The sequence below is a fragment of the Vitis vinifera genome, chromosome 18 (genome assembly GCF_030704535.1).
Source record: "Vitis vinifera cultivar Pinot Noir 40024 chromosome 18, ASM3070453v1".
NCBI classification, from domain to species: domain Eukaryota; kingdom Viridiplantae; phylum Streptophyta; class Magnoliopsida; order Vitales; family Vitaceae; genus Vitis; species Vitis vinifera.
In genome coordinates this window covers 26,840,206-26,865,279 of record NC_081822.1, presented here as the reverse complement: position 1 = coordinate 26,865,279, position 25,074 = coordinate 26,840,206, and the positions used below count along the sequence as shown (strand labels likewise).

The 25,074-nt window shown below is 33.2% G+C and overlaps 2 protein-coding genes and 1 pseudogene across 2 annotated transcripts; 2 read left to right on the top strand and 1 right to left on the bottom strand.

The window, feature by feature from the left end:
- The first annotated feature begins 5,544 nt into the window (after nt 1–5,544).
- Nucleotides 5,545–6,579, top strand: LOC109121575 (disease resistance protein RUN1). The gene has a single exon (XM_019216273.2). It carries the CDS (start codon nt 5,883–5,885, stop codon nt 6,375–6,377), a length of 495 nt encoding a protein of 164 aa, XP_019071818.2. The 5' UTR covers nt 5,545–5,882; the 3' UTR covers nt 6,378–6,579.
- Nucleotides 6,580–12,501: 5,922 nt separating this feature from the next.
- Nucleotides 12,502–13,940, bottom strand: LOC100257756 (regulator of nonsense transcripts UPF3-like; annotated as a pseudogene).
- Nucleotides 13,941–20,875: 6,935 nt separating this feature from the next.
- LOC100262882 (laccase-14) lies at nt 20,876–23,696 on the top strand. The gene is made up of 6 exons (XM_010666914.3): nt 20,876–21,024; nt 21,290–21,441; nt 21,661–21,905; nt 21,998–22,126; nt 22,428–23,378; nt 23,513–23,696. Exons 1-6 carry the CDS (start codon nt 20,923–20,925, stop codon nt 23,641–23,643), a joined length of 1,710 nt encoding a protein of 569 aa, XP_010665216.1. The 5' UTR covers nt 20,876–20,922; the 3' UTR covers nt 23,644–23,696.
- The last annotated feature ends 1,378 nt before the right edge of the window (nt 23,697–25,074 follow it).

Here is a 25,074-nt window from a genome sequence, read left to right as displayed (position 1 = left end):
AATTAGCTTTTAAAGAAAATAGAATTGTGGTTGCAAAGATTGCTTTTAAGTTAAGCAAAAATAATAACTGAAGTTAACTATAAAGAAAAAGTCTCTTGGAGCTTTAGGTCACTAGGATCGGATTCCTTAGGCAAAGGGGGAGATTCTGGATCTTCTCCTCGCATTGGGGACTATAACATAAAGGATGGTTATCTCCCGAACCAGTTTAGTATTTAGAAATTAAGATTTGATCCAAAGGGTTCATGAAAAATGATAGTTGCTTCCCATTAATGGCTTCAAATACTAAAGACCCTCACCTTGAACCACCTTCCAATGGCTCGTAAATGATAAATAATAGACATCCATGGATCTAGTAATAAGCATCCATAGAATCCGAAAAGGTTACCAAGTATTGGCCATTCAAGGTGCTTTTAAGGGACTTAAAGCTAAACCTTGAAATAAAAACCATTAATGGTCAACAACTACTTTCATTTAAAGCAAGGACAACTCTCACCTTTACATTCAGGTCCTTCACCTAGCTTCCATCACTCCAAGAAATGTAAAACCTAGCCACTCATCCCCTGAGAAATCATCCTCAGAGGTTGTTTGGATAGAAAGAAAAGTGAAAACAAAATGAGAAGGGAAGACAGAGCAAAAACTCTGTATATTTCTTACTTTGAGAATTTTTACAAGTGTTCAAATGAAAAAAACCATCTCTCTTCTCCCTTTGTCTTCTCCTCTATATATGATGTTACCTAAAAGATATATAAAAAGATATAAAAGAAAATATCTAGGTTGGTTACACGGAGAAACTAGGAAATTACACAAAATATCTGAAGATAAAAATCTAACGGAGTCGGTGCACAGGAAGATTTCGCATACCATGAGAAATTTCGCATGATGTGCTAAATTTCTTTGGCTGGCTCTTGTGGTTTCCCATGGTGTGCAAAATTTGCACAGCCATGCGAAATTGTCTTTCACTCAGTCTTGCTCTCAGTCCTACAACTACTCCTCCTCTTGATTTCGCATGCTATGCAAAATTTTCACATAGCCATGCAAAAATGCTGACTGTTGGACTTTTTCCTTTGGTTTTCTTCCTTGCATCTCTGATTAGCTTGACAAAGGGCTATGTAGTGCTCCAAAGCTCGGATTCTTAATGTATTTGAGCTTCAACTTGCATTGCCATGGATTTCACAAAATTCTCCCTCATTCTTAGCTTGTTTCAATGATCAAATAGTTACCAAAAACATCAAAACTTGTCAAAAACTGATTAGTAACCTTTGCTAGGTTCCTTAATGTGCCAATTAAATTAAAAGGTATTAACTACTACTTAAAAGTGTTTAAAACAGTTAGTTTCAAGCTATAAAAAAGTACTTTTTGAGTAGTAATCAGCATGTTACACCACTATACAAAGGGCAATGTCATCATTTCAACAAAAAGGTCATATGATGGTAGCAAACCTTGTATAGTGGCATTTGTAGTTTGATTGGTGATAGATTGGGAGACTATTGATGCTTTTTGAAGCTTTCCATTACAATTTTCAAATTAACGAGAAGGAGAAATTTCTTTGAAAGGCAAAAAAGTTGGACATCTTAATTAATGAAATTCAAGAACAGAGATATGTACATGGTTCCAAATACACCTCGTGATGTGGGGAGTGTTGAACTTGTCGCTAATAAAGGAAGTTAACATATTCTCTTTCAATCACTATTTTGTTTTCTTTTGTAGATAATTTGTTTTCTTTTATAGATAATTTTTTTCCTTTTATAAATAACGTATTGACTGTAAATTAGTTTTATTCTAGGTTATCATTTTAGGTAATTAGGAAAATTTCCAAATTTATATTCTTTGTATATGTATATATATATATATTCTTCATAATCAAAGGAAAAAAAACGCAATAATTTAGCTTCTCATTCTTTAATATGGCATTAGAGCATTCAAGCTTCTTGACCTGAAAACCCTCACTACCAGTTGTTTTTCCTTATCTCTTTTTCTCTGCCAAAGCTATCTAATGCTCCTCCCCATCATCATAGCCTCATGGCCACCTAAGATGCCACCACTTCTACAACTTCTACTCTCAAGATTCACAACACCCATGAATCACACCAAATACTCATCTCAATAAATGTTTTTGCTCAAGCCCCACTTAAACTAACCACTACCAACTACATATCATAAAGGTTTCAATTCCAAACACTGTTTATTGGCTTTGACCTCCTTAGCTATATTGATAGAACCAAACCTTGTCCACCCACCACTCTCATTGCCAATGACACTGTAATACCCAACTCAGCCTATTCTTCATGGCTTCGTCAAGATCAATTGATCCTAAATGAACTTATTGGCTCTGTTTCACCCACCATACTTCCATTCATTGCTTGTGCCACAACCTCTTGTGAAGCATAAATCATCTTCACCAATACCTATGTCAAACTATCACATGTCTACATTAAACAAGTCAACAACCACCTTAAGAATCACACCAGGGGTTTGCAAAGCATGACTGCCTTCCTACATACCATTAAAGCCCGTGCCAATGAACTTACTCTCCTTGGTGCCCTAATGGATGAAGAGGATGCCATGGAGAAAATCTTTTATGGCCTTGTTGACGAATACAAAGAACTAGTCTATGTCGTTCAAGCACATGACACCCCAATTACATTTGATGAGCTCCATAAAAAGCTCTTAAATTTTAAAGCATCCTTTCATACTAAGCAACCCGCATTAGATCACTTTCTTGCCCTTAAAATTGTAAGGTATAAGCCAAAATTTTCATTATATGCATATATTTATTACTCAATTACGAAGATGACATTCTGAATTGTTTTATTTAATCTAATATTAATTAATTAGTTTTTTATAATCATTACATATATTTTTTGAGTTTTAAATTATTAAACTTATTAATAAATTCAATACAAAGTTCACTTGATTTGAAATGTATTTTCTCAAATGAAAAAAAAAATGGAATGACAATTCTGTATTTTACTTTATTTTTAAAAATTGTTTCTAAAGAATAATAACTAGGTATAATTTTTAATTTTTTTTTTAAATCATACACCGAAATAGATTGTTACTATTAAGCAGAAAAAACTCTCAAAATTAAAAAAAAAAAAATTTTAAACCCTATGTATGAATATTATTGATAATAATTTTTTTTTTCCATTTTCATTCCCATTTTTATAACATTAAAATGGAAACAAATTGTTATTCCAACTTTACATTCCTATATGCATCCAAACACAAGAATTAGAATCACCAAATTCATTCCTATTCAAGAGGAAATAAAAATGGAAATAAAATATTCATTATCATTCATCATTCTTATATACCAAGCACACCCTAAGATGCATATAAAACCCATATATATATATATATATATATATATATATTTATCAATCTATACAATTTATTGTAGTTGGAAATAAAATTCAATTTTCTCATTTTGAGAAACTGGAGATGGTAATAATAGTTTTTTATATTTAAGATTCCTCTAAAGCTTTACCATTACATGATATGCAATTTAACTATTAGAAAATAATAATATATTTTCCTTTTTTCTTTTTCAAAAGTTGAAAAACATATTATTATTATTATTATTATCAATATTTTTTTACATTTGAGGTTTCTTAAAAGTTTGGATAAATTAAAAAATCTAACCAGGACCAAGCCGGACTGTCGACTGAAGCCTGGTCTAGTTTGGCCTTTGAGTTGGAGTACACAATGAATCCGCCTTGAATCGGATAGACTAACAGTTGGACTAGTGAGTCAATGAACCAGTCTGTTGCATGGTTCAAAGTATCGACGAGTTGTATCCGCCTCAACCCCTTCCACGCCAAATCCGATACTCCATGCCATTTGAAGTAAAGACTCGGCCAAGAATCGATTAAACTCAGTTGATTTAGTTGAGATACTGAGTTAACTTGCGCAAATCATTCGAGTTACTAATTTTTTTTTGAGTTAAACTCAATACAAACAAATGTCCCTCTAAATCATAGCAAAACAACACCCAAAATTGAGAAAAAAAAACACCAAAACAACAACCATAACTGATAAATTTTTTTAAAATAATGACTCTTCAAAGGAAAAAATTTTCATGAGAATCACGACCCATGATTGAAGACCCATGATGAAGAAGATGACCCCAATGAAGTCATTGAAAAGTTTTTTAGTCCAAGCCGTGATTGTCTTTGAGGTGTATGAGAAGAGGAGGTGGAGGGCATTTCTTTGCTAGCCTCACCACAGGGTGGACTGCAACACCTTCGTGGACCCCTCCTCCTTCATTAGCGACGATCTTGGGTGTTGATCTCTTATTTCTCTACTTCATCTCCGTAGTGTCGCCGACGTCGGCGTGGGAGTGGGTGTGGGTTGCAGAGGAAGCTCTCTACTTTTGCTAGGGTTCTCTTCTCTCTCTCTATTCATGGGTGGGTTGGCGGTGTTTGAGAATTGAAGATTTGAATGCAGGTCTAATGCACTATTTTATTGTTTTAAATGCCATTATCAACAATATATTTGTTGTTTTAAATGCTAGTATCAATAATATATATTATTTTATTGTTTCAATTTTTAAATGCTAATGTGTGGTAAAAATCATCATATTTTATTTTATTTTTTAATTTGAGTTTGGTAATTAAAGAGTTTTTATTTTCAATTTCAATATTAAAAATTTATTGAACAATTTTAATTTTCATAATATTTTATTTTATTAATTTTTAAGTTTATTTAATTATATTTATTTGTTTTTAATATTTATTATAATTTTATAATTTTTATTTATCTTATTTTACATATCATCTGATATCAAGCTGAGATGTCAAGACTGATGTGTTTTAGGACCCTCCAAGTTAGTGACCGCGACCACAACTTTGAACCATGGCCTGTCAGTTCTAGGTTAGCCTTTTTTTTTCATCAACTAAAAGGTTGGTTCATGGGTGGAAGGTTAGTCCTTCACATACCAAGCCTAGCCCACCTAATGAGACCAATAAAACAATGAGGAACCGAGGGTTTAAACCATGGACCTTTACATCATGTTTAGGTTATAACCACTTTGTTATTAATGATTATAATTTAAAAAATGCAAACTAAACTAAAATTAACATAATTATTTTAAATTTTTTAATATAACTAAATAATATAATATAAGTAAAATAAATTATGAATAAAAGAATGTTATTCTATTTAAATATATTTCTTTACATATGAATGCTATACAAATTTTATTTATAAAATTTAAAATATTAATACATTTACATTTATATTTATTCATGATTTAAGTTTGGTAATATCAAAGATGAAAAATAAGTTTTATAATTTTATAATTTATTTTTAATATATAATTTATATATTTATATTTATACCAATTTGACTGTGCTTCAAACATTGGTTCGATCATGAATCAATAACTTTTTTGATTCAATAGCTAGTTGGGTTCTAAAAACAGTGTTTCTAATTGATCTCTAAGCTTTTCTTAAGCAAAGCCCCTTTAACTATTTTTGAAATACCAAATGGACTCCTATTAATATAAATGAAGATGTCCATGTGATAAACATGTAGACACTACAAGAAATTATCAAATGGATCCCTAGCTAGCATAGAAATTATTAAAAAGTTGGACGTGAAGAACTTTCCCAACGATAAAGCTAAGCGGCTCAAACAAACTTATTTTGTAAATTATAAAAAGCTGGCCTTTTGATTCCGAAGTAGTCTGACCACTTTACTGAAAGTAGATCGAAATTCAATGGCAGCACACAAGAAAATCACAAGAAACTTCTGGGCACATAGTGATTTGCTATTTGCATGTCAAGCCATATATAATTTTCTTCAGTTCAGTTTAGTCTTTATTCATTCTCTGACTCACTTATAATTCTGTCCCACAATTAAGCTATCAATTTTCCAATTTAATGGCTTCTTTATCTTCATCTTCATCTTCTACACATCAATGGAAGTACGACGTGTTCCTGAGTTTCAGAGGGGAAGACACCGGCAAAAGCTTCACTGACCATCTTCATAGAGCTCTGTTTCAAAGAGGAGTCAAGACTTTCATGGATGACAAGCTCAGTAGAGGGCAAGAGATCTCTCCAGCACTTGTAAAAGCAATCGAAGAGTCCAGATTCTCCGTCATCGTTTTCTCTGAAAATTATGCTTCTTCAACATGGTGTCTGGAGGAACTTGTCAAGATTATTGACTGCACCAAAGTGATGGGACATGCAGCTTTACCAGTTTTCTACAATGTGGATCCCTCTCATGTGAGGAAACAGACAGGGAGTTTTGCACAAGCATTTGCTAAGCATGAAGAGGTTTATAAGGAGCAGATGGAGAAAGTGATCAAGTGGAGAGTGGCTTTGACTGAAGCTGCCAATATTTCTGGATGGGATTCTCGAGATGGGTATTTTTAACTGCAATTTTTTTTTCCTTTGCCTTTTAGGTGTATGATGTAATGATGCTGAAACTTTAAAGCTTGCATAGCCATATAAAATTGGAAATCATAGGATGATCAATAGAGAGATTGATCCAAGATGATTGACTTAAACCCATGTATGGATTAAGTTGTATTTTGCTGCCTGTGACTGAATGATGTTTAGATGAACATGATCTCACATATGCAAGGAAATCTCTTCATGGCTGTGATCAAAATTATGAAGACGGAATAACTTGGATCCAATGCACCAACATATCGAGCTTTTCTCGACCCTCATCAAATTGTGATTTCAACCCACTTGACCATAATATCAATGACCCTTTCCCTCCTTTCTGCAGAAGGTGTTCGAAGCTACACATCGGTCGGTCCTAATCACATTGAGCAAGAATGTTATGACTACACTGTAAAACCTTTTACCCTATCTTGAGCATATTTGCCCTTAGTGTGCTTTATTCCATTGGTAAGTTGACCTTGAATTAGTGCTTTTTCATCCTTTCCAATGACTCCTTGGCATGCTCTCTTTCATGCCTAAGTAGTGTGCCCCAACCCCATTGGATAGTCATGCTTCTAAAACCTTTTGGATGGTAATCCCTAATTTTTTCAACCATTTGGAAGAGAATTTTTGCCTGCCAATATGCTTAACTTGGAAATTGTAATCCTACTGTCAATCAATGCTATTGCAGTCTTAAACATGCATCCACTGGCTTTTCTAGTATTTCCATCCTGACCACTTCTGAGAAGTTCCTCATGCAGACTACTAGGAAGTGCGGCTGATGCTTGCTATTATAATCTAGTTTGATTGTCTCTGTCTAGATAGCAATACAGTTCTCTCTCTCTCTCTCTCACACACACACACATACACACACACACTTACACTGGAAAAAATCTTAGATATAAGCTTGCCATATGACTTTTAAGTTGCCAAAAACAAGACTAAATCACTGATGATTTATCTAATTTTTCTTTTGTTTTTTTAATGGATCCTTGAATTCATTAAATGATTGTTTTTTTTCCCTCAAAATTTGCAAGCATGAATCTATACTTATTGAGGAACTTGTCACAGATATATCTAATAAATTGATTGGTACATCCTTGAGCTATGCTGAAGGGCTGGTTGGAATGGATTCCCACATAAAGGCAATGGATTCACCGTTGTGTATTGGGTTGGATAATGTTCGAAGTGTAGGAATTTGGGGCATGGGTGGCATAGGTAAGATAACTATTGCTAGAGCTATTTATGAGAAAATTTACACTCAATTTGAAGGTTGTTGTTTTCTTGCAAATGTCAGAGAAAGATCACAAAAACGTGGTCTGGATAATTTACAAGTGGAACTTCTCTCAAATACATTGAAAGATGGAAATCTAAATGTAGGAATTTCCAATACAAGAATCAATTTTGTAAAGGATAGACTCCACTCTAAGAAGGTTCTTATTGTTCTTGATGATGTGGATAACTTGGAATAGTTAGAATATTCAGCAGGAAACCATGATTGGTTTGGTTCAGGAAGTAGAATTATTATAACTAGCAGAGAAAAGCATTTGCTTGTTACACATGGAGTCAGCGCAATTTATAAAGTTAGGGGATTAGAGGATAGTGAAGCTTTTCAACTCTTTTGTTAGTATGCCTTTAAACATAACCACCTTGGAGAAGATTATATGCAGCTATGCAATGATGTAATACATTATAGTAAGGGTCTTCCATTAGCTCTTAAAGTCTTGGGTGCTTTTTTGTATAGCAAGAGCATACTTGAATGGAAAAGTGAATTGGACAAACTAAAAAGAATTCCCAACATGGAAATTTAGAATGTGCTTAAAATGGGTTTTGATGGATTAGATGACAAAGAGAGAGATATATATTTCTCGATATTACATGCTTCTGTAAATTGGAGGACAAAGATTTTATCACAGAAATACTAGAGAGTTGTGGTTTCTTTCTGGATATTGGAATAAGGGTTCTTGTTGATAAGTCACTCATAATTGTTTCAGATAATAAGTTGTGCATGCATGATTTGTTACAAGAAATGGGTTGGAAAATTGTTTGGCAAGAATCTCTTAAATATCCCATAAAACACAGCAGACTGTGGATTCATGAAGATGTCAGTGATGCATTAACTAGAAACACGGTAAGACCTAAATACATGAACTTTGTGTGAGTGTGTGTTCCCTTTTTGTATATATAAGCTCTAGGTGAAGATGAAGTTTGGATAATTTCAACTCATTTGAGAAACACACATATATGTACAATTTTAATAAGGTATTGCATATTTATGCAAAGGCAGATATAAAGATGGGGGAATTATTTGATTTGAATCCTTTGCTAACTTTTCCCTGAGTTTCTGTCTAAGTAGATGCATTTTCTTTTATCTTCATACTTGCTTCCTTGAACACTGCCTAAAAAAAAAGAGAACAAGTCATTAGTTTGATCTTTTTGTGCTTTTTCTTTTAGAATTTTGTGATTTTAATTTCCAATTCATACTCTGTTCCTGGTTAATTGCAAGGGACTGAAGTAGTTGAAGGCATAGTCCTTGACTTGTCAGCATCAAAGGAACTACACGTCAGTTTTGATGCCTTCATGAAGATGAACAAATTAAGATTACTCAGTCTGTAACGTGCGACTATGTGGAAGCTTTGAATATTTTTCTTGGAAAGAGTTATGTGTTGATTCTAATGCTTGCACGAGGATGAATAAACTCAATCAATTCAAAGACTATAAATTGCTTCTTTCTAGAGACTTCAAATTTCTATCGAACAACTTAAGATGTCTATATTGGTATGGATAGCCTCTGAAATTCCTCCCATTAAATTTTCATCCTGAGTAGCTTGTCGAGCTAAATATGAGTTACAATCGAGTTGAACAACTTTGGAAATGATTCAAGGTATATGATTATAATCTTTGCAAGTTTCGTCTTAATTTAGAAGGCTGCAAGAATCTTATGAGTTTTCTAAGAAGCATTTGTATGGAATCTCTTGAAATTATTATACTCTCCGGGTGCTCGAAACTCAAGAAGTTTCTAGAGGTCCAAGGGTGCATGAAACATTTATCAGAGCTTTCCTTGGAGGGCACTGCAATAAAATGATTTCCCTTGTCGATTGAATATCTTACTGGACTTGTTCTGTTAAATATGAGGAACTGTTAAAACCTTGAGTCATTACCAAGTTGTATTTATAAGTTGAGATCCCTTGAAATTCTTATTCTCTCAGATTGCTTAAAACTTAAAGGGCTTCCAGAAGTCTTGGAAAATAGGGGGAGTTTGTTTGAACTTTTCTTAGATGGAACTGCTATAAAAGAGCTACCTTCATCAATCCAACATCTAAATGGACTTGTTCTGTTGAATCTAAGAGAATGCAAAAGCCTTGCAATTCTTCCACATAGCATTTGTAAGTTGAAATCTCTTCAAACTCTTATTCTGTTTGGTTGCTCAAAACTAGAAAATTTGCTAGAGGGTTTGGGGAGCATACAAGGTTTAGAGAAGCTCGAAGCAGCAAGAACTACTATAAAAGAGTTGCCACCCTCTATTTCTCTTTTGGAAAACCTTGAAGTATTATCATTTAAGGGATGTAAAGGACTAGAATCCAAGCTAATGAATTCACTCATCTCTTTTCAGTTGTTGCCCGCAGAAATTCCTTGCTTTGGGGGTTTGCAACTGTGTGGACCCATATTTTTCACGTGCGTCCCCACTCAATCGGTGAGACTCATTTTTATTGATGAAAAATTAGTTTTGGAAAAGTTTGAGTCACCACTTATTTTATTTGATTTTAAAATGAAAAATAAAACAAGAAAGCAAACCCTAAAGAAGTGACTCCATAGTTTTGGAAAAGCAAGTCTTGAAAAACCCAAGTCTTGGTCTGGGGATCAGGTTACCTATTGGAAAGGTACCTCTAAGAGGTAGGACCCCTCTAAGCCCTAAAGAGGTCTCTTTTGACTAAGTCGAGGGAAAAGTGGAAATTAATCAATTGATTGAAGGTACCTAGGTAGGCTAAGGTGATTTTAGAACTAGCATGCCAAAAAGAAATCAAATCACAATCGCAAAGAAATGTTAGGATGTGTACCTGGACTGCTTCTCAAGCGCCATCATAAGACATTAAAGTTAGGACAAAAATATAGCATACGACATGTATTTAATCAGAGCAAATCGAATAGACATCTACGCAACCAAGGATGGAATCAAACATAAATAAAGCTCACAACAACATGCATGTTCATAAAATTTCAAAAAGTAAGTGATAGAGAGCGTACCTGGACAGTATATATAATTTATAAGATTCCTCAAAAAATGTTAGAGTGGTTAGGACAAGTATAAATTATATAACATATTCATTATGTCTAATGTACAGTACCAAAGCCAAAATTGAGCCAAGATAAGTCAAATGACCCCAAAAATAAATAACAAATTTAGACAAAGTACAAGATCATCAGCATGCAATTAGTAAAGGGAGCATCACAAAACAATTTCTAAAAATGTCTTGGAGTGGAATTTAATCACAAAAAATTTCAAGAAACAACACCTACACATCTAGAACAACATACCAAAAACCGAACACTCATTCAAATGACAGATTGCAGCAAGGACACCCCAAAAGTTCTACAAAGTCTAGATTAGGTAAAAAAAAAAAAGAAGGAAAGTGGAACTAATAAGATAAACTCATACAAAAAATCACACACATCGTTCAAAGTATCTATATCATAGAAAACATAAATCCAAGGTTAGATAATACTCAAAAATATTTTTAAAACACTCCAACTAATCAAATGTCCAAATTCCATCTATGACTTTGAAAAATCACATCTCCCTCTATAATGATTATTTTTTAATATTTTATATGTTTAAGATCAATTTCAAGAAGTCTAAAATTAAGGGAAAATATTGAATCAAAATTTAAAAAGTCATCTATTATTTTATTTTTACAAAAGTATTTCTAGTGTCCAGAACTAGGTGAAAATAGAACCCCCCTAAAGACTCATTTGTATCTTCTATTCTAGAATTACTTTCTAACTCAAACGAAATTTTAAATTCAAGTTCAAGAAGTGAGGAAAATCATACAAGTTTCAGAATTTTTTTAAAAATATTATGAAGTTTGTTAAAACAAATTTTAAAGCTAAAGGGTTAGTGGTTGAGTGAAAATGAGCAGCAAGGAAGAGTTTTGAAAGATTTTCTTATGTAGGGGTTCCATCAAGTCCCCATTCAATTTTCATAAGTTTTACCTGTATATCCCCATTAGTTTGGGAGCACAACTCCAAAACTATGTGAATAAAAATCATTTTTTTAAAAAAAGAAAAAACCAACAAAGGAGAAATGCAACTTAAATGAAATGAGTTGCATAATTTTAATAGAAGCTGTGTTCTTTGCCTAAAGCTAGAATTAATGTTTTCTAAAACCTTTTATTGGTGATTTAAATGCTTTTGGCAATGACTTTAAGGGAAGTAAAAAAAAAAAAGGACCCAATGATTTGTTAAATCCTAATCAATAAACACAAAATAGAGATTTGATTTCTAACTTAAGAGGATTTTGTAAATAAGAGAAAAGCTAAATTGGATCCCCTTTTTGGCTACCTTTCATTTGGGATCAAGGAGCCAAACTTATGATGGAAAAATTCATTTTTGAAAAAAGAAAATTTGACTCAACTCAAAATGTCAATTTAATAAAAAACATTTTTTAAAAGAAAGTTCAAACTCAAGAATTCCCTAAGGTGCCTACAAAATAAGTATCAAAGATAAAGAGAACTAACAATTCAATCAAATATAACAACCCATATAACACTCAAATATAACATAATTCTAACTTATTGAAAATAAAATAAAGAATCCAAACAAAAATTAAACAAATATCAAGCTTTATACAACTATCATGATGAGCCAAAACCAAAACAAAAACAAAGTTTCAAGCTTCTCCGATCTAAATCAAAGAATCAAACTAAAACAAAAACAATAAAAGAAAATAAAATGAACATTTTCGAACTAATATGAGAATCAAAACTAAATTGAAACAAAGATCATAACTTTTTTTGTCTAAAACGATGAATCAAAGCTTAATTAACAAAATTCCAATTTTTCAATTTTTAAAACCAAAACTCAAAACCTTTACTTACCTCCTCTCCTTGAATCAAACAGCGGCGTCCCTCACCTTCCTTTGCATTGCAGGCTGTGTGTACAGCTGTGGAGGGCGAGGAGGTCGTTTCTCCTTCTCTAAGTTAGAGGCTTGGGACTGTTGCCCCGACTGGAACATAGAAGATTGACTTTGACGTGCATCCTTGTTTAAAAGTATGCTTCTGATTATCCTTCCACTACCTTCACGTCTCTGATTCTGCTTGGGAGAATTTGCACCAAGTATATTCTTTACTGGAGATGTTACATTCTGCTGCTGTAAATGATGAGAAATTTCTCTCTCTTTTCCTTTCAGGAGGAGGACTTTCTTCTTCCCAGCATCAACAGCTCCAGAAACTCCACTTTCCTCTTTCAATGCTTCAGCTCCACCTCCAGCAGCTAGATTAACAGACTTATCAGACAGCAGCTGGTCATCTCGCTTTGGAACCAGACTGAACGTTGACTTGTCTTTTGCACTTGTGTTCTTTGCAGCATCCCGTAAAACATACATTGTGGTGGAGAGTCTTCTCTTTCCAGAACCCCGTTTTGATGAGCCCAGACTTGGATTTCCAGATGATGACCCACTGGCTCTTCTGCTTAGTTTTCCATTAGATAACGATGGGATACACCCTTGGAAGCTCTTTTCTGACGGACAAAATCCATTAGAGGCATAACTATAGGAGTGTCCTTCACAGCACCAGCTCGTTCTGCTTCTCTTCTCTCCAATTGTATTTCTGCACTGGGAAGATTCTCAAAAGGCTTCGCAAGAAGTTCAAGGAACTCCAGGTACTCAGGATCTTTAAATATTGTCCCTTCACGGCTATCCTTTTTAGGCCAATGTTTTGGAATGCGTTGTGAAGGAGCATACTCAACAATAGTTTTAAACTGAGTACCTTTCTCATTAACAAAAACATGCCCATCAAAGAACTCAGCAAACTCAATAACGTCCTCCGGCCTCTTGAAGTCAAGGTAGGCTCTAGAATAGGACTGTCTTTGCTGGCTGTTTTTCCCGGGACGAAACTTGACCAAGGTGTAGCGCCCCTTGAAGACGGTATTGATTTGTTCCAAAAACGCGGCCTCCAAAATCATCGGCGGCAAGTGCCGGACCATGACCTTGGTTCGATCCAACGGACCCTTCATGTGCGAAATTCCCAACCCAGAACCCCTATCAGAATTGACGAAAACCAGGCGACACTTCGCAGATTCAATGCCCCAAACGGTAGAAAGATTTGAAAAACTCCTAGAAATCACATCTCTTTAGGCATCGATCAAGGTGGGTTCGGTGCCCCACCTTCGAATTCGATCCACAATCGACATGCATGCGGAAGCTAGACAGAGAAAATCAAACCAACGTAGAGAGAGAACAAAAGGGCCTTTGCGTTTCACTTATACGGTGGTGTGGTGTTGAGACTTGGAGAGTTGAGAGAGCCTCTTTCTCTCTCCATTCTTATGCTGGTTGTCTACCCTTTTCCCTGTTCTTATGTCTTTATTTATGTGCCCAAAATTCCGCTTAGTACAGCCAGCCTGTAGAGATCTTTTTATGGGAAGTGGGGATCTTCTATGGCAGCCTCTCCCTCATTCAATATTCTGCTTCCATTTTGAATGCATGTGGATATGGGAAGTGCATATATGTGTGGATTACTTGGAGATTACCTGAAGGATGCAGCCGTGTCTTGTTTGGTAAGTGATCAAATCCTAATGCCAAAGTAAAAAAAATAATAAGGGGCGTTGAAATCATGCAATAGTAATTAAAAAATAAAATTAGGAATAAAATTGGAAATTGCACAATCACATGCATATATAGGAGAATCAAAATATTAATTCATGCAAAATAAAAATAAAGGAATCAATCTCATGCAAATTTAAATAAATAAACAAAAATATGAATACAAGTACCAAACGCATGCAATCAAAAGAAATGAAATGCCAATCTAATGCAATTGATAATAATGAAAATCGAAACATCAAACTCACATGATTAAGTATCAAAAGACCATCTCATGCAATCAAAAGTAAAAAAACAGGCCAATACTCACCGAAACCTAAAGAACCAAGCAATCAAGAAATCAAACCTAAACAAGTGTCCAAGTGACCTATTATGAAAAAAGTGCCCAAGTGACTTAGGGTGAATGTGTGCAAGTTGGAAGGTGTCTAGGATGTTTAGGACAGTGTCTAAATGACCTAAAGTGATCAGAACATTGTCTAAGTGACCTAAACATGCCTAAGTGTGCTATCCTAAAAGTGCACCTAAAAGCTATCCTAAAAAGGAAGGAAAAACCTAAGTCTAAATTAGGGCTATTAAGAGTCACAATGAGGTTAGATAAATCCCTCAACCAAAGTCTCAAATGTGACTTAGAAAAGATAAGCTACATGAATAGTAATGGGCCACTAGAGAAGTGTTGTAAAGTATTAAACAAACACCTAATAATACATGTGCTAGGAGGACAAAATAGAGGGTCTACAAACTGCATTCTTTTTTTGTTTAAGATCCCTAAGAAAGTTAAATCTAAGTGATTGCAACATATTGGAAGGAGCAATTCCCAATTACTTTAGTTCTTTGTGCTCATTGGAATATTTAGATCTGAGTAGAAACCATTTTGTTACTCTACCTGCAAGCCTCAATCAACTTTCACAGCTCAAAGGCTTTAGGTTGGGTTATTGCAAGAGGCTTCAATTATTACCAGAGCTTCCATCAAGTATAGAAGAAATAGATGCCCATGATTGCACAGTTATGGAAAACATTTTGTGTCCATCAAGTGTCTACAGATCCAAGGAATGTGGGGGCCTCCGATTCACATTTTCTAATTGCTTCAGACTGTCTGAGAATGAAAGCAGCAACTTTGTGGCAGCTACATTAAGGGAAATGCAAAGTCTGGCAAATAAATTACCAAGATTTCAATTCCCAATTCAGGTTTCTCTCCTCTCTCTCTTGATCATATTGTAAAAGTAAATCAATTAAATCCTATGGAATAATTCTTATACTCCTTTGAGCACTACTCCTACATTATTTCCATATAACTTGACATTGATTTTCATGACCCAGATGGTGCCATATACTCCACATATTGAATCCAGTACTTTCGTTCCTGGAAGTTGAATTCCTGAGTGGTTCAGCCAACAGAGTATAGGCTCCACAGTAATATGGTACATCTGCCTCCAAATTGGTGTAATACTAGGTTGATGGGATTGGCTGTGTGTGCTATTTTTGTAGTTAAGGGTGCTGTCCATGATTGCCCTGGTAATATATTTTGTCATTTGAATTTGACTCTAGGTAAAACTGGTCACCTTTTTGCTCCCATCAATCCAGAACACCAGAATTCTTCGGATGAAGGGCACAGATTCATTCATTAAATCAGATCACATGTGGCTTGGGTATCAACAATTCCTCGCCGCGTATCAATATAAGCGAAGTAATTTGAATGTTCTTCCAGGACCACTTCAAAGAGCAGGTTGTGTATGATATTTGATTACTTACCAAAATTTAAATAAACCAAATGCCTGAAGAGTGCTAACAATTGTGAATATTTCTCACAGCTCAGCTTCAATCGTAGAAGACGAGTTTCTTAGAATCTCTTGAATTTTCTAATTCAAAACACAAGTTTGACTTTGAGAATTGACCAAGAAATTAATCAAACACATTATTTTAGAATAAATTTAAAATATGTGTAGAATACTTTTAAAACTTTGACCTCGCATGTATAGATAAAATAAACCTTTATCAAGATTAGTCAAGATTTTCTCTTTGAAGTTGGTAGGAAGGGAAAAGTCAGCGCTGCTTTGAGAAGGAATATAGGATTCCATTATAGGAAAGAAACAATCCATAGGTTTAGGTTTCCAAATTTGTGTGTTAAAAGGTTAGAAACAGGATCCATTCTTATAGAGTAACTGTATCAGGTTTATTTTAATCATATGTCCATTTCCTTGGTACAAACCTATACCCATGCTTTCATCTCCATTCAAATATCTTAATAGAAAATCTATTTCTTATCTTTCACGTCCATTTAAACATCTCAAAAAAAATCATAATTGCAATGTTCATGACCATTGATGCAGTATTATAAATCATAATCCATAAAATGTGCTTCATGATTAAAAATAAAATAAAATAAAATTTTTACATGCAAGCATCCTCCCGAATTTACTATCATAATAGTCAACCAACATCGCGTACAAGGCTTATATATTGAAAGAAATTTCAGATTATCTTTTAAAATGCCTGAAAGTCTCAATTTCAGATTATTTTTTAAGAATAAAACTACAAATATAAGAATTACTCTATTTTCATGGCATAAAAATCTTGACTCTCATTTTTATAGAAAAAATAGGGAAACAAAATTCAAGAAGGGACTTTGTCTTAGAAAGAATAATTATTTTCTTTTCTATTTTCTCATCGGGAGAAAGTTGGAGATTCACACTATTTATATTTTCGTAATAGTTTTAGAGCAGTTTTAAAGTTCCCAAAAACTTTTCCCTTATCTTTATTAGGTTGGCTTAGTCCACTTGGGTACCCAAACGCAAACCCAATAAATAATTATTTATTGAATTGGGTTAATCCAAACATTTAAATTCAACTCCAATAAAATATATAAATAATAATTTATGAAATTGGGTCAATTCAAACATTCAAATCCAACTCCAATAAAATAAATAAATATCTCTGTTCAAATTTTAAAATCTCATTTTGAAGATGTGACTTTAGTTAAATTAGAAACCATATTTAGAGGTAAATTGGTTCAAAGTAGCTATCATTTGGAGCTGCTCATATAAGACATTTTATTTTAGCCTATATTTACTTTTTATGCTTCTTGTTCTTCATATTTTTTATGCTAAGCCTTCACTTAATTTTGGCCATGGATGTGACTAATGTTTTAAGATCTGGTTAACTAAAAATAATCTGCAGGTTGGCAATTCTGTGAAAATGTTTTTTGAGTAGTTATAATATTTATCATTTTTAGTTCATATAAGTGTTCCATCCAGTCCAATCGTAGTTGTTAAAGACCCTTTCAACAACTCATGGAGAAGATTTAGATCAAAGCCTCTTCAAGGAACCCTTAGGGTGAGCCAATGTTCTTATTTTTCTTACGAAATGCTTTGAGAGGTTTTCATGATCTTTAAATTGGAGAAGGTCTCCGTGGATGAAAGGCTAGTTGGTTGATTTGAAAGGATATTTACTCTTCAATTTATCTAAGGCGGTGTTTGTTTTTTTACTTAATTCTAAATAGAACCTTAATGCTTAATAGTGTTAAATATTAGGTTGTTTGTTTTTGTAGTATTTTATTTCTATTAAGTATTAAAAAGTAAAGAAAAACCAATATGTTATTTTTTTCTATTTAGAAAAAGCTACATATTTTGGCTTTTTCTATTTAGTAAAAAGTTTATAATAAGTCATGAAAAAATAGAAAAACAAACAATCTAAATTTTGAAAACAAATTGCTTTTAGTAAAAAGCCAAAAAAACAAACACCACCTAAGCCTAGCTGCGTTGGCTGAAAGTGCAAATTCTGTAATTTGAGTTTTCCTCATTAAAAGTTAGTTGATCTAGTCTAGGTAACATCTAGAGAGGGTGAATAGGTGTTTGAACCTCTTAGGCTCAAAAAATAATTATTTTTGATGCCGGAGTAGAAAAAAAAAAAAGAAAAACAGAAAGCACCAAAATCTTATTATTTTGTAATACGAAATACAACAGGATTTATAGGTTGACTCCAGGATTCAAAAATCCTTAAAACTTAGGAAACTAGAATCCTTATTTGAATAAATAACTCCTAATCTGATAAGATTTTAAAACAAATAAATTAACTTCTAATCTCTGACTTATTCAAATCAACAAATATTTGAATAATTCAAATTTCAAACTTCAAACTTTCCAACAATTTTAAATTAATCCGTTTGACTTAGGAAAGCTTAAAAATATTCAATACAAGAATGCAAGATTTTTTACATGGAAAACAAGTCACACAACATGCGGATGTAAAATCCATGGGGTTAGAGACATCCAATTATAGATATCCAATTACAAATCCATTGTTCGAAAGTATAGTACACAGTTTTATCTAGTGGAAACTATCCCTAAGTCTTACTCCCTATCACCTCTACTATACTTCACATTTGTAGTGCAACACCACTTGTGCTTCTCGTGAATCTTACTTTAGTGTTTGTGGAGATGCAAATCTCTTTCTCAACCTAGTAAAAGCAAAGACAATCATCTTTCAGAGTTTTGGGAACAAGATGACAAATTAGGTTTTTTGAAACATCAACATCAAAAAGAGAAAATCCTCTTTAGGCAAGGTATTTATTAGGCCAAGATCCTGGTGGATCAGATTTAGAATTTTCCCAAAATAAAGCTTTTAAAAGTTGGAAAATCAAAGCTTTGAAATTCTAGAGAATTCTATCACACTTGAGTGCTCTAAGGACTGCATAAGCGCTCTCTGCAGCATTAGAGCACTCAAGGAGTTCTTTAAACCCGTTTTAAAAAACATTTAACTCAGTTTAAGAACTTGACGTTTGTGCCAACCTTAACTAACTCTAATTTGTCTTTCCAGACCTTTCGATACTTACCTTTGTTATTCTAGTTGATCACACGACAACTTCGAGTTTTCAAAAGAGAGCGAGACATAATCTAAAAAATCCCTAAGTCAAAATGAGTGAAACAAAATTATCAATCTTAAACTATATAACTTAATGTACCAACACTCTCAAATAAGAAACCTTGGGGTTCATTTAGGAAGAGGATTTCTATCAAGCATGTTGGGTTTGCTTCAAAAATGACTTATTATGAGATAAGAATCATACCAAAATGCTTCAAAATATAACAAACACTATGGTGCTAATCACAATATGATGGAATAAGAAAATATATGACTAGTGAAGTGATTATTTATTTAAGAAAATTTTAAGGTTAGGTTGTTAGGATATCCTAACATTATAAATTAACTATGCCCACCTTGTTATAGTTGAAATATTAAAAAATGTCCTTTTTTATAATTTTTGATTTATTATATAAAATATGAAAGAAAAACATAATTAAAATTAGTTAAAAAGTTATATATATATTGAATTTTTATATAGATTAGAAAAAAAAAATGAAATGAATTAAAAAAAACATATAAAATTTTTTCATTTTTTTCTTGACCTCATAGATTCTTTTGCCATTCTTAGACATACATGCATCTCTGATGATGGAAGTACAAAAATAATTTATTTGATGCATGGATGAACCATAATGTAGAGATAACTTCCCCAACTTTTCAGGTGAGATTATAACTATAGAGGTCCTTATTCATTTAACAACACATAATTAAATCCACTGAATAAAGAAGAATAACATAAATAAAATGAAGATAGTGAAATTAGCGATCATCTTATATAATATTTGTTGAGATGTTTATTTGGTATTACTCATAAAAAAACGTATGTTAAAGCCATTATTATACAACTATTATTTGATCTAGTTAAAATTTATTCATCATTTGTTCTGTTTATAAATAATTTAAAAATATATAAATCCTTCCATAATTTATTTATTTAATCAAGATATACATATCATTCGAACAAATAAATTATAGATTGCATTTGTTTTGAAAAATAAGCTTTTTTTAAATAAAAAAATCTATAATTATTTATTATTATTACTATTAAATTGATTTTTGTTGAGAAAAAAAAAATACTACAAGGGGCTGTTAGTATCCTATTTTCAACTTTTTACAAAATATATTTTTGTGTTTTTTATGGAAAATTCTGAAATGCCAGATTAGTTTATCATCTTGTCTTTTATAATCTCAATTCTCAAGTTTAAAAAAGAATGGAAACAACTTTGTCCCATTAAGATGAAAACAATGATAATGACTAATTGTATCAAGTAACAATACAAAAACAACTTTGCCACCAACCACCAAAGTCATCAGTTTTAAAATAATTCTTAAAAGCATTTGTCAATGAAAAACAGCTTTCATGACTAATCTTGATAAGGGTACTCATACGGGAGGTCAAAGTTTTAAAAGTATTCTACATATATTTAATTAATTAACATTTGTTGAAATAATCAATAAAAGACTTGTGAAAGAATATTTTAAATTTATTCTGAAATAACGTTTAGGTAACGTGTAAGAAATATCATAATTAATTATTTTGAAGTGGTCCTGCTCATGTAAGAAATATCATAATTAATTATTTTGAAGTGGTCCTGCTCATGTAAGAAATATCATAATTAATTTTTTTGAAGTGGTCCTGCTCATTGAAGTCGTCCTGAAAGAACATTGAAAACCAATACACATTCAAATTACTTCCTCTTGTATTGACACGTGGAGAGGAAGTATTGTATCCCGAGAGAATTACCATGCCTATATAATGAATCACATGTGAAAGAAATACATCAAAAGTAGTAAGAGAATTGAAGGAGTTGTGTTTAGGACAAGAGAAGAGAAGAGGTTTTTATTCCAAGGAAAATGTGGCTGATCATGAAGGTTTTCCTCCTGCAAATTTTAGCGTTTCTAGTTTTTGGTGGTGGCATCCATTGCCAAGCTTCAACCCGTCGGCTTACTTTTGTGGTAAATACTATATGTGATTCTGGCCTTAACGCCACCTTCTAATCATAATATTTAAGGAGTAGTATGGCTCTCATTTTTACCGTATGACCTCTTACCCTAGTGTTGTTGAGTTGTTCATGTATGCTATGGGTGTCGTTGAGTCGTTCATGCATGCCATCGATTTCTAATTGGTTATACACTTACATGAATGGATCAATGGAACTATTCATGCATGTAATATTTCTTTTGGGATGAGTTTGCATGGTTAACTTTTAATTGGTTGTAGGTGAGGGAAGCTTCATATACAAGGCTTTGTAGCGCCAAGAACATCTTAACAGTAAATGGACAATTTCCGGGACCAACTATATATGCTATGAAAGGAGAGACAATCATTGTCGACGTTTATAACAGAGGAAAAGAAAACATCACCATTCACTGGTAGGTCCTATGTGTGTCACAGAGAAAGACATGGCTTACATTCTTTTATTTCTAAGAGGGGGCCGCAATATATTGCTTTGAAAATAAAGTCAAATTTAAAACAATACTTTAGGGTTATTTGCTTCAGTTCCATTGAGATACAGTTGATGTTTGTTGCATGCTATATTTTGTTACTTTGAAAATTAGTACTAGTTTTAACGTATAGTTATGGTTTTGTAGGCATGGGGTGACCATGCCTAGATATCCATGGACGGATGGTCCCGAGTATATCACACAATGCCCAATTCAGCCAGGGTCAAAGTTTACCCAGAAGATCATCCTTTCCACTGAGGAAGGCACTTTATGGTGGCATGCTCATAGTGATTGGACCCGAGCCACTGTTCATGGAGCTATAATCATCTATCCCAAGAATGGAACCAAGTATCCTTTTCACAAACCTTACGCAGAAGTCCCCATCATATTAGGTATAAGTGTTGTTATTTTTAAAGGTTAATTTACATATTATGAATGAACTAAAAAAGCAAAATCTAAAATTACTGGAGTTGTTGACATGCAGGAGAATGGTGGAAGAGTGATGTGAATACGGTTCGAGATGAAGGGCTTGCAACCGGAGGCGACCCCGACCCCTCTGATGCTTTATTGATAAATGGACAACCCGGTGATCTATATCCATGCTCAAAATCAAGTACAAAGATTAACTTTCCATTTTAAAATTGTACATGATTTCATTTTCTTATATGTTAACCATATTAATTTTTCTTATTAACATCAACATATTTAAAGCTTAATGCTAAGAAAGAGGAATATAGCTATAAGGATGATACAGCCATGATTTAACACATCTAGTCCAAATATAATTTTGAACTATGGAGCCAAATTTACACCCTTAATCAATCAATCACTTCATAATTGGTGGATCCTCATGGAAACTTTTTCTTTTTCTTTTGGCTAGTCATAAGTATACAACTTTCCCTTTCTAATTGTAGGCACATTCAAGCTAACGGTGGATCATGGAAAGACATATCTACTTCGCATAATCAATGCTGCCTTGCACGAGGCTCTTTTCTTCGCCATTGACAAGCATAAAATGACAGTGGTTGGAACAGATGGTAGCTACACGAAACCATTGACACGAGATTATATCACAATATTTCCTGGCCAAACCTACGATGTCTTACTTGAAGCTAACCAACGCCCAGATCACTATTACATGGCGGCTATAACTTATTCTGTTGCCCCTAAATATCAAAACTTTTATGATAACACAACCACCACAGCTATTGTACAGTATAGGGGATACTACACTCCATCTTCACCTCTCTCCTTGCCTTATCTTCCTGCATACAATGACACAAATGCATCGGTTCAGGTCATGGCCGGCCTCCGAAGCTTAGCAGATGTGGAACATCCTTGCAATGTCCCATTGAGCACAAGCACTAACCTGTTTTACACTCTTTCTATGAACTCGTACCCATGCGTCAATGATTCATGTGCAGGGCCCAATGGGACGCGGTTCTCCTCAAGTATAAACAACATAACCTTCGATTTGCCTACAATTGACATATTGGAAGCTTACTATTTTAACATCAGTGGTGTATATGGAAATAACTTTCCTAGCTTTCCATCATTTGTGTTCGATTTTACATATGATTATCTTCCATTAACCTATCAGTTGCCGAGTAGCGGAACAGAAGTAAGGGTGCTCGAGTATAACTCCACAGTGGAGATTATTTTTCAAGGGACAGCCGTGCTTGCAGAGACACACCACCCCATGCATCTCCATGGATACAGTTTCTATGTTGTTGGATGGGGATTTGGGAATTTCGATGGAAATAGGGACCCTTTGCGCTATAATCTGGTGGATCCTCCTCTTCAGAATACCATTTCTGTTCCTTCGAAAGGTTGGGTTGCAATCAGATTCGAGGCATCCAATCCTGGTATGTTGCAAGCATTCATGTCCTCTATTAAAGAAAAAAACCCTTGAAACTGCCAACCTGCATACCAATGAAATAATTTTTCTTAATATTACAATTAAGTTAGGTGTAATGTTGGTATATTTTCTCTGTTGCAGGAGTATGGTTCATGCATTGCCATGTAGAACGCCATTTGACTTGGGGCATGGAAACTGCGTTCATAGTGAAAAATGGTAAACACCCAGAAGCTCAAATGCTGCCTCCTCCATCCGACATGCCACCATGTTGAAGCTGCAAGGAAATAACATGCCAAAGATTTCACTGAATATTTGTATTATTAAGCTTTCGTGATTTATTTTATATTTGACTAAGTTAGTATTCCTCTTCAATTAAGATAAAAAGAATAATGTTAAGTAGCAGAATATTGTATTTGGGATTATTAATGTCAATTTCTTGGATTGTTAAAAGTCTATAAAGATGTTGTGTTCCTGTTTCAACCTTAATTAATTTCAATATGAACAACTCATTAAATAGACCAATACAATGTTAAGAAGCCTCTGAATGCCATGTCCACAATAGATATATCTTTATCTATTGTGTTGACAACTTTTGACCATACCCACTTCATTCAACATGATAAAATATCATGTTGTATTAGAAAAGTTTGAAATGGGATAGTTGACATTTTTTAATTATCCATATTTTATTCCAATTCCTTGGAAGGTTAGGTATCATATTAATAATCAAAAAAATTATAAATGATATAGTTTAGAGTAATTGATTTATTCTAATATTTTAAAATTAGCGTATGATCTAAATGGATACTGATGAAAAATATCATCAAATGGTTTGTTTAATTTTTACTTTTACATCTGAAAATATTTTGCAAATAAGATAATTTTTATGAAGTCTTATACAATTGAGATAAAATCAGTTCTTTTTTTATTTACTTATTTTAAATTAGAATAAGTGTTTTTTCCTAAAGTTAAAATAATTGGCATATAGTTTATATTTTTATAAAATATTACAAGATCTACACCAAGATAAAGGAAAAGGAAAAAAAAAAATTGTCCATTTCCATTGCATGAGTACAAATTAAGTCTAACAGTCTAACCCCACACCGAAAGAACTCCAAATCTGTTTTTTTAGTGATTTCATTACTTTTCAACTCTCATTTTTTATTTTTTATTTTTTTATTTTATATTAAAGTAAACCCTTTCCTCCTTTCTTAAATTCAAATAACTAGTAAAAACAAATCACTCGCTTTTATAAATTAAAACGTAGGAGGTGATCATTTGAATTTATGGTTTAGAGAAAAGACACTTACAATTAACTAAGCTGCTGCAATTGACCGAACCCTCCAAGTCCAAGTCAATATGTTAAGTTGGCGGTGATGTGCCAAAAAAGATTAAATAATTAAACTTTCATTTTGTTCCAGCTGACATTTCAATGCTATTAAATTAAGAAATTATTCATTGACCATTGTCTCATTTTCTTCGATCCTTAGCCGTTCTGTTTGGAGTTCACGAAGCAGTGCATGACAATGTCAGAAGCGAAAAAATGTGGAGACAGACCAAAATTTCACGCTACTTATATCTAATGGATAGAGTTAAAGGAATGAATTTGGGCATAACCTAATTATACTTTATAAACACTAAAAAATAATTGTAAAGAATTAAATCCCAAAAAATAAATAACAATAAATGAAATTTCATGAATT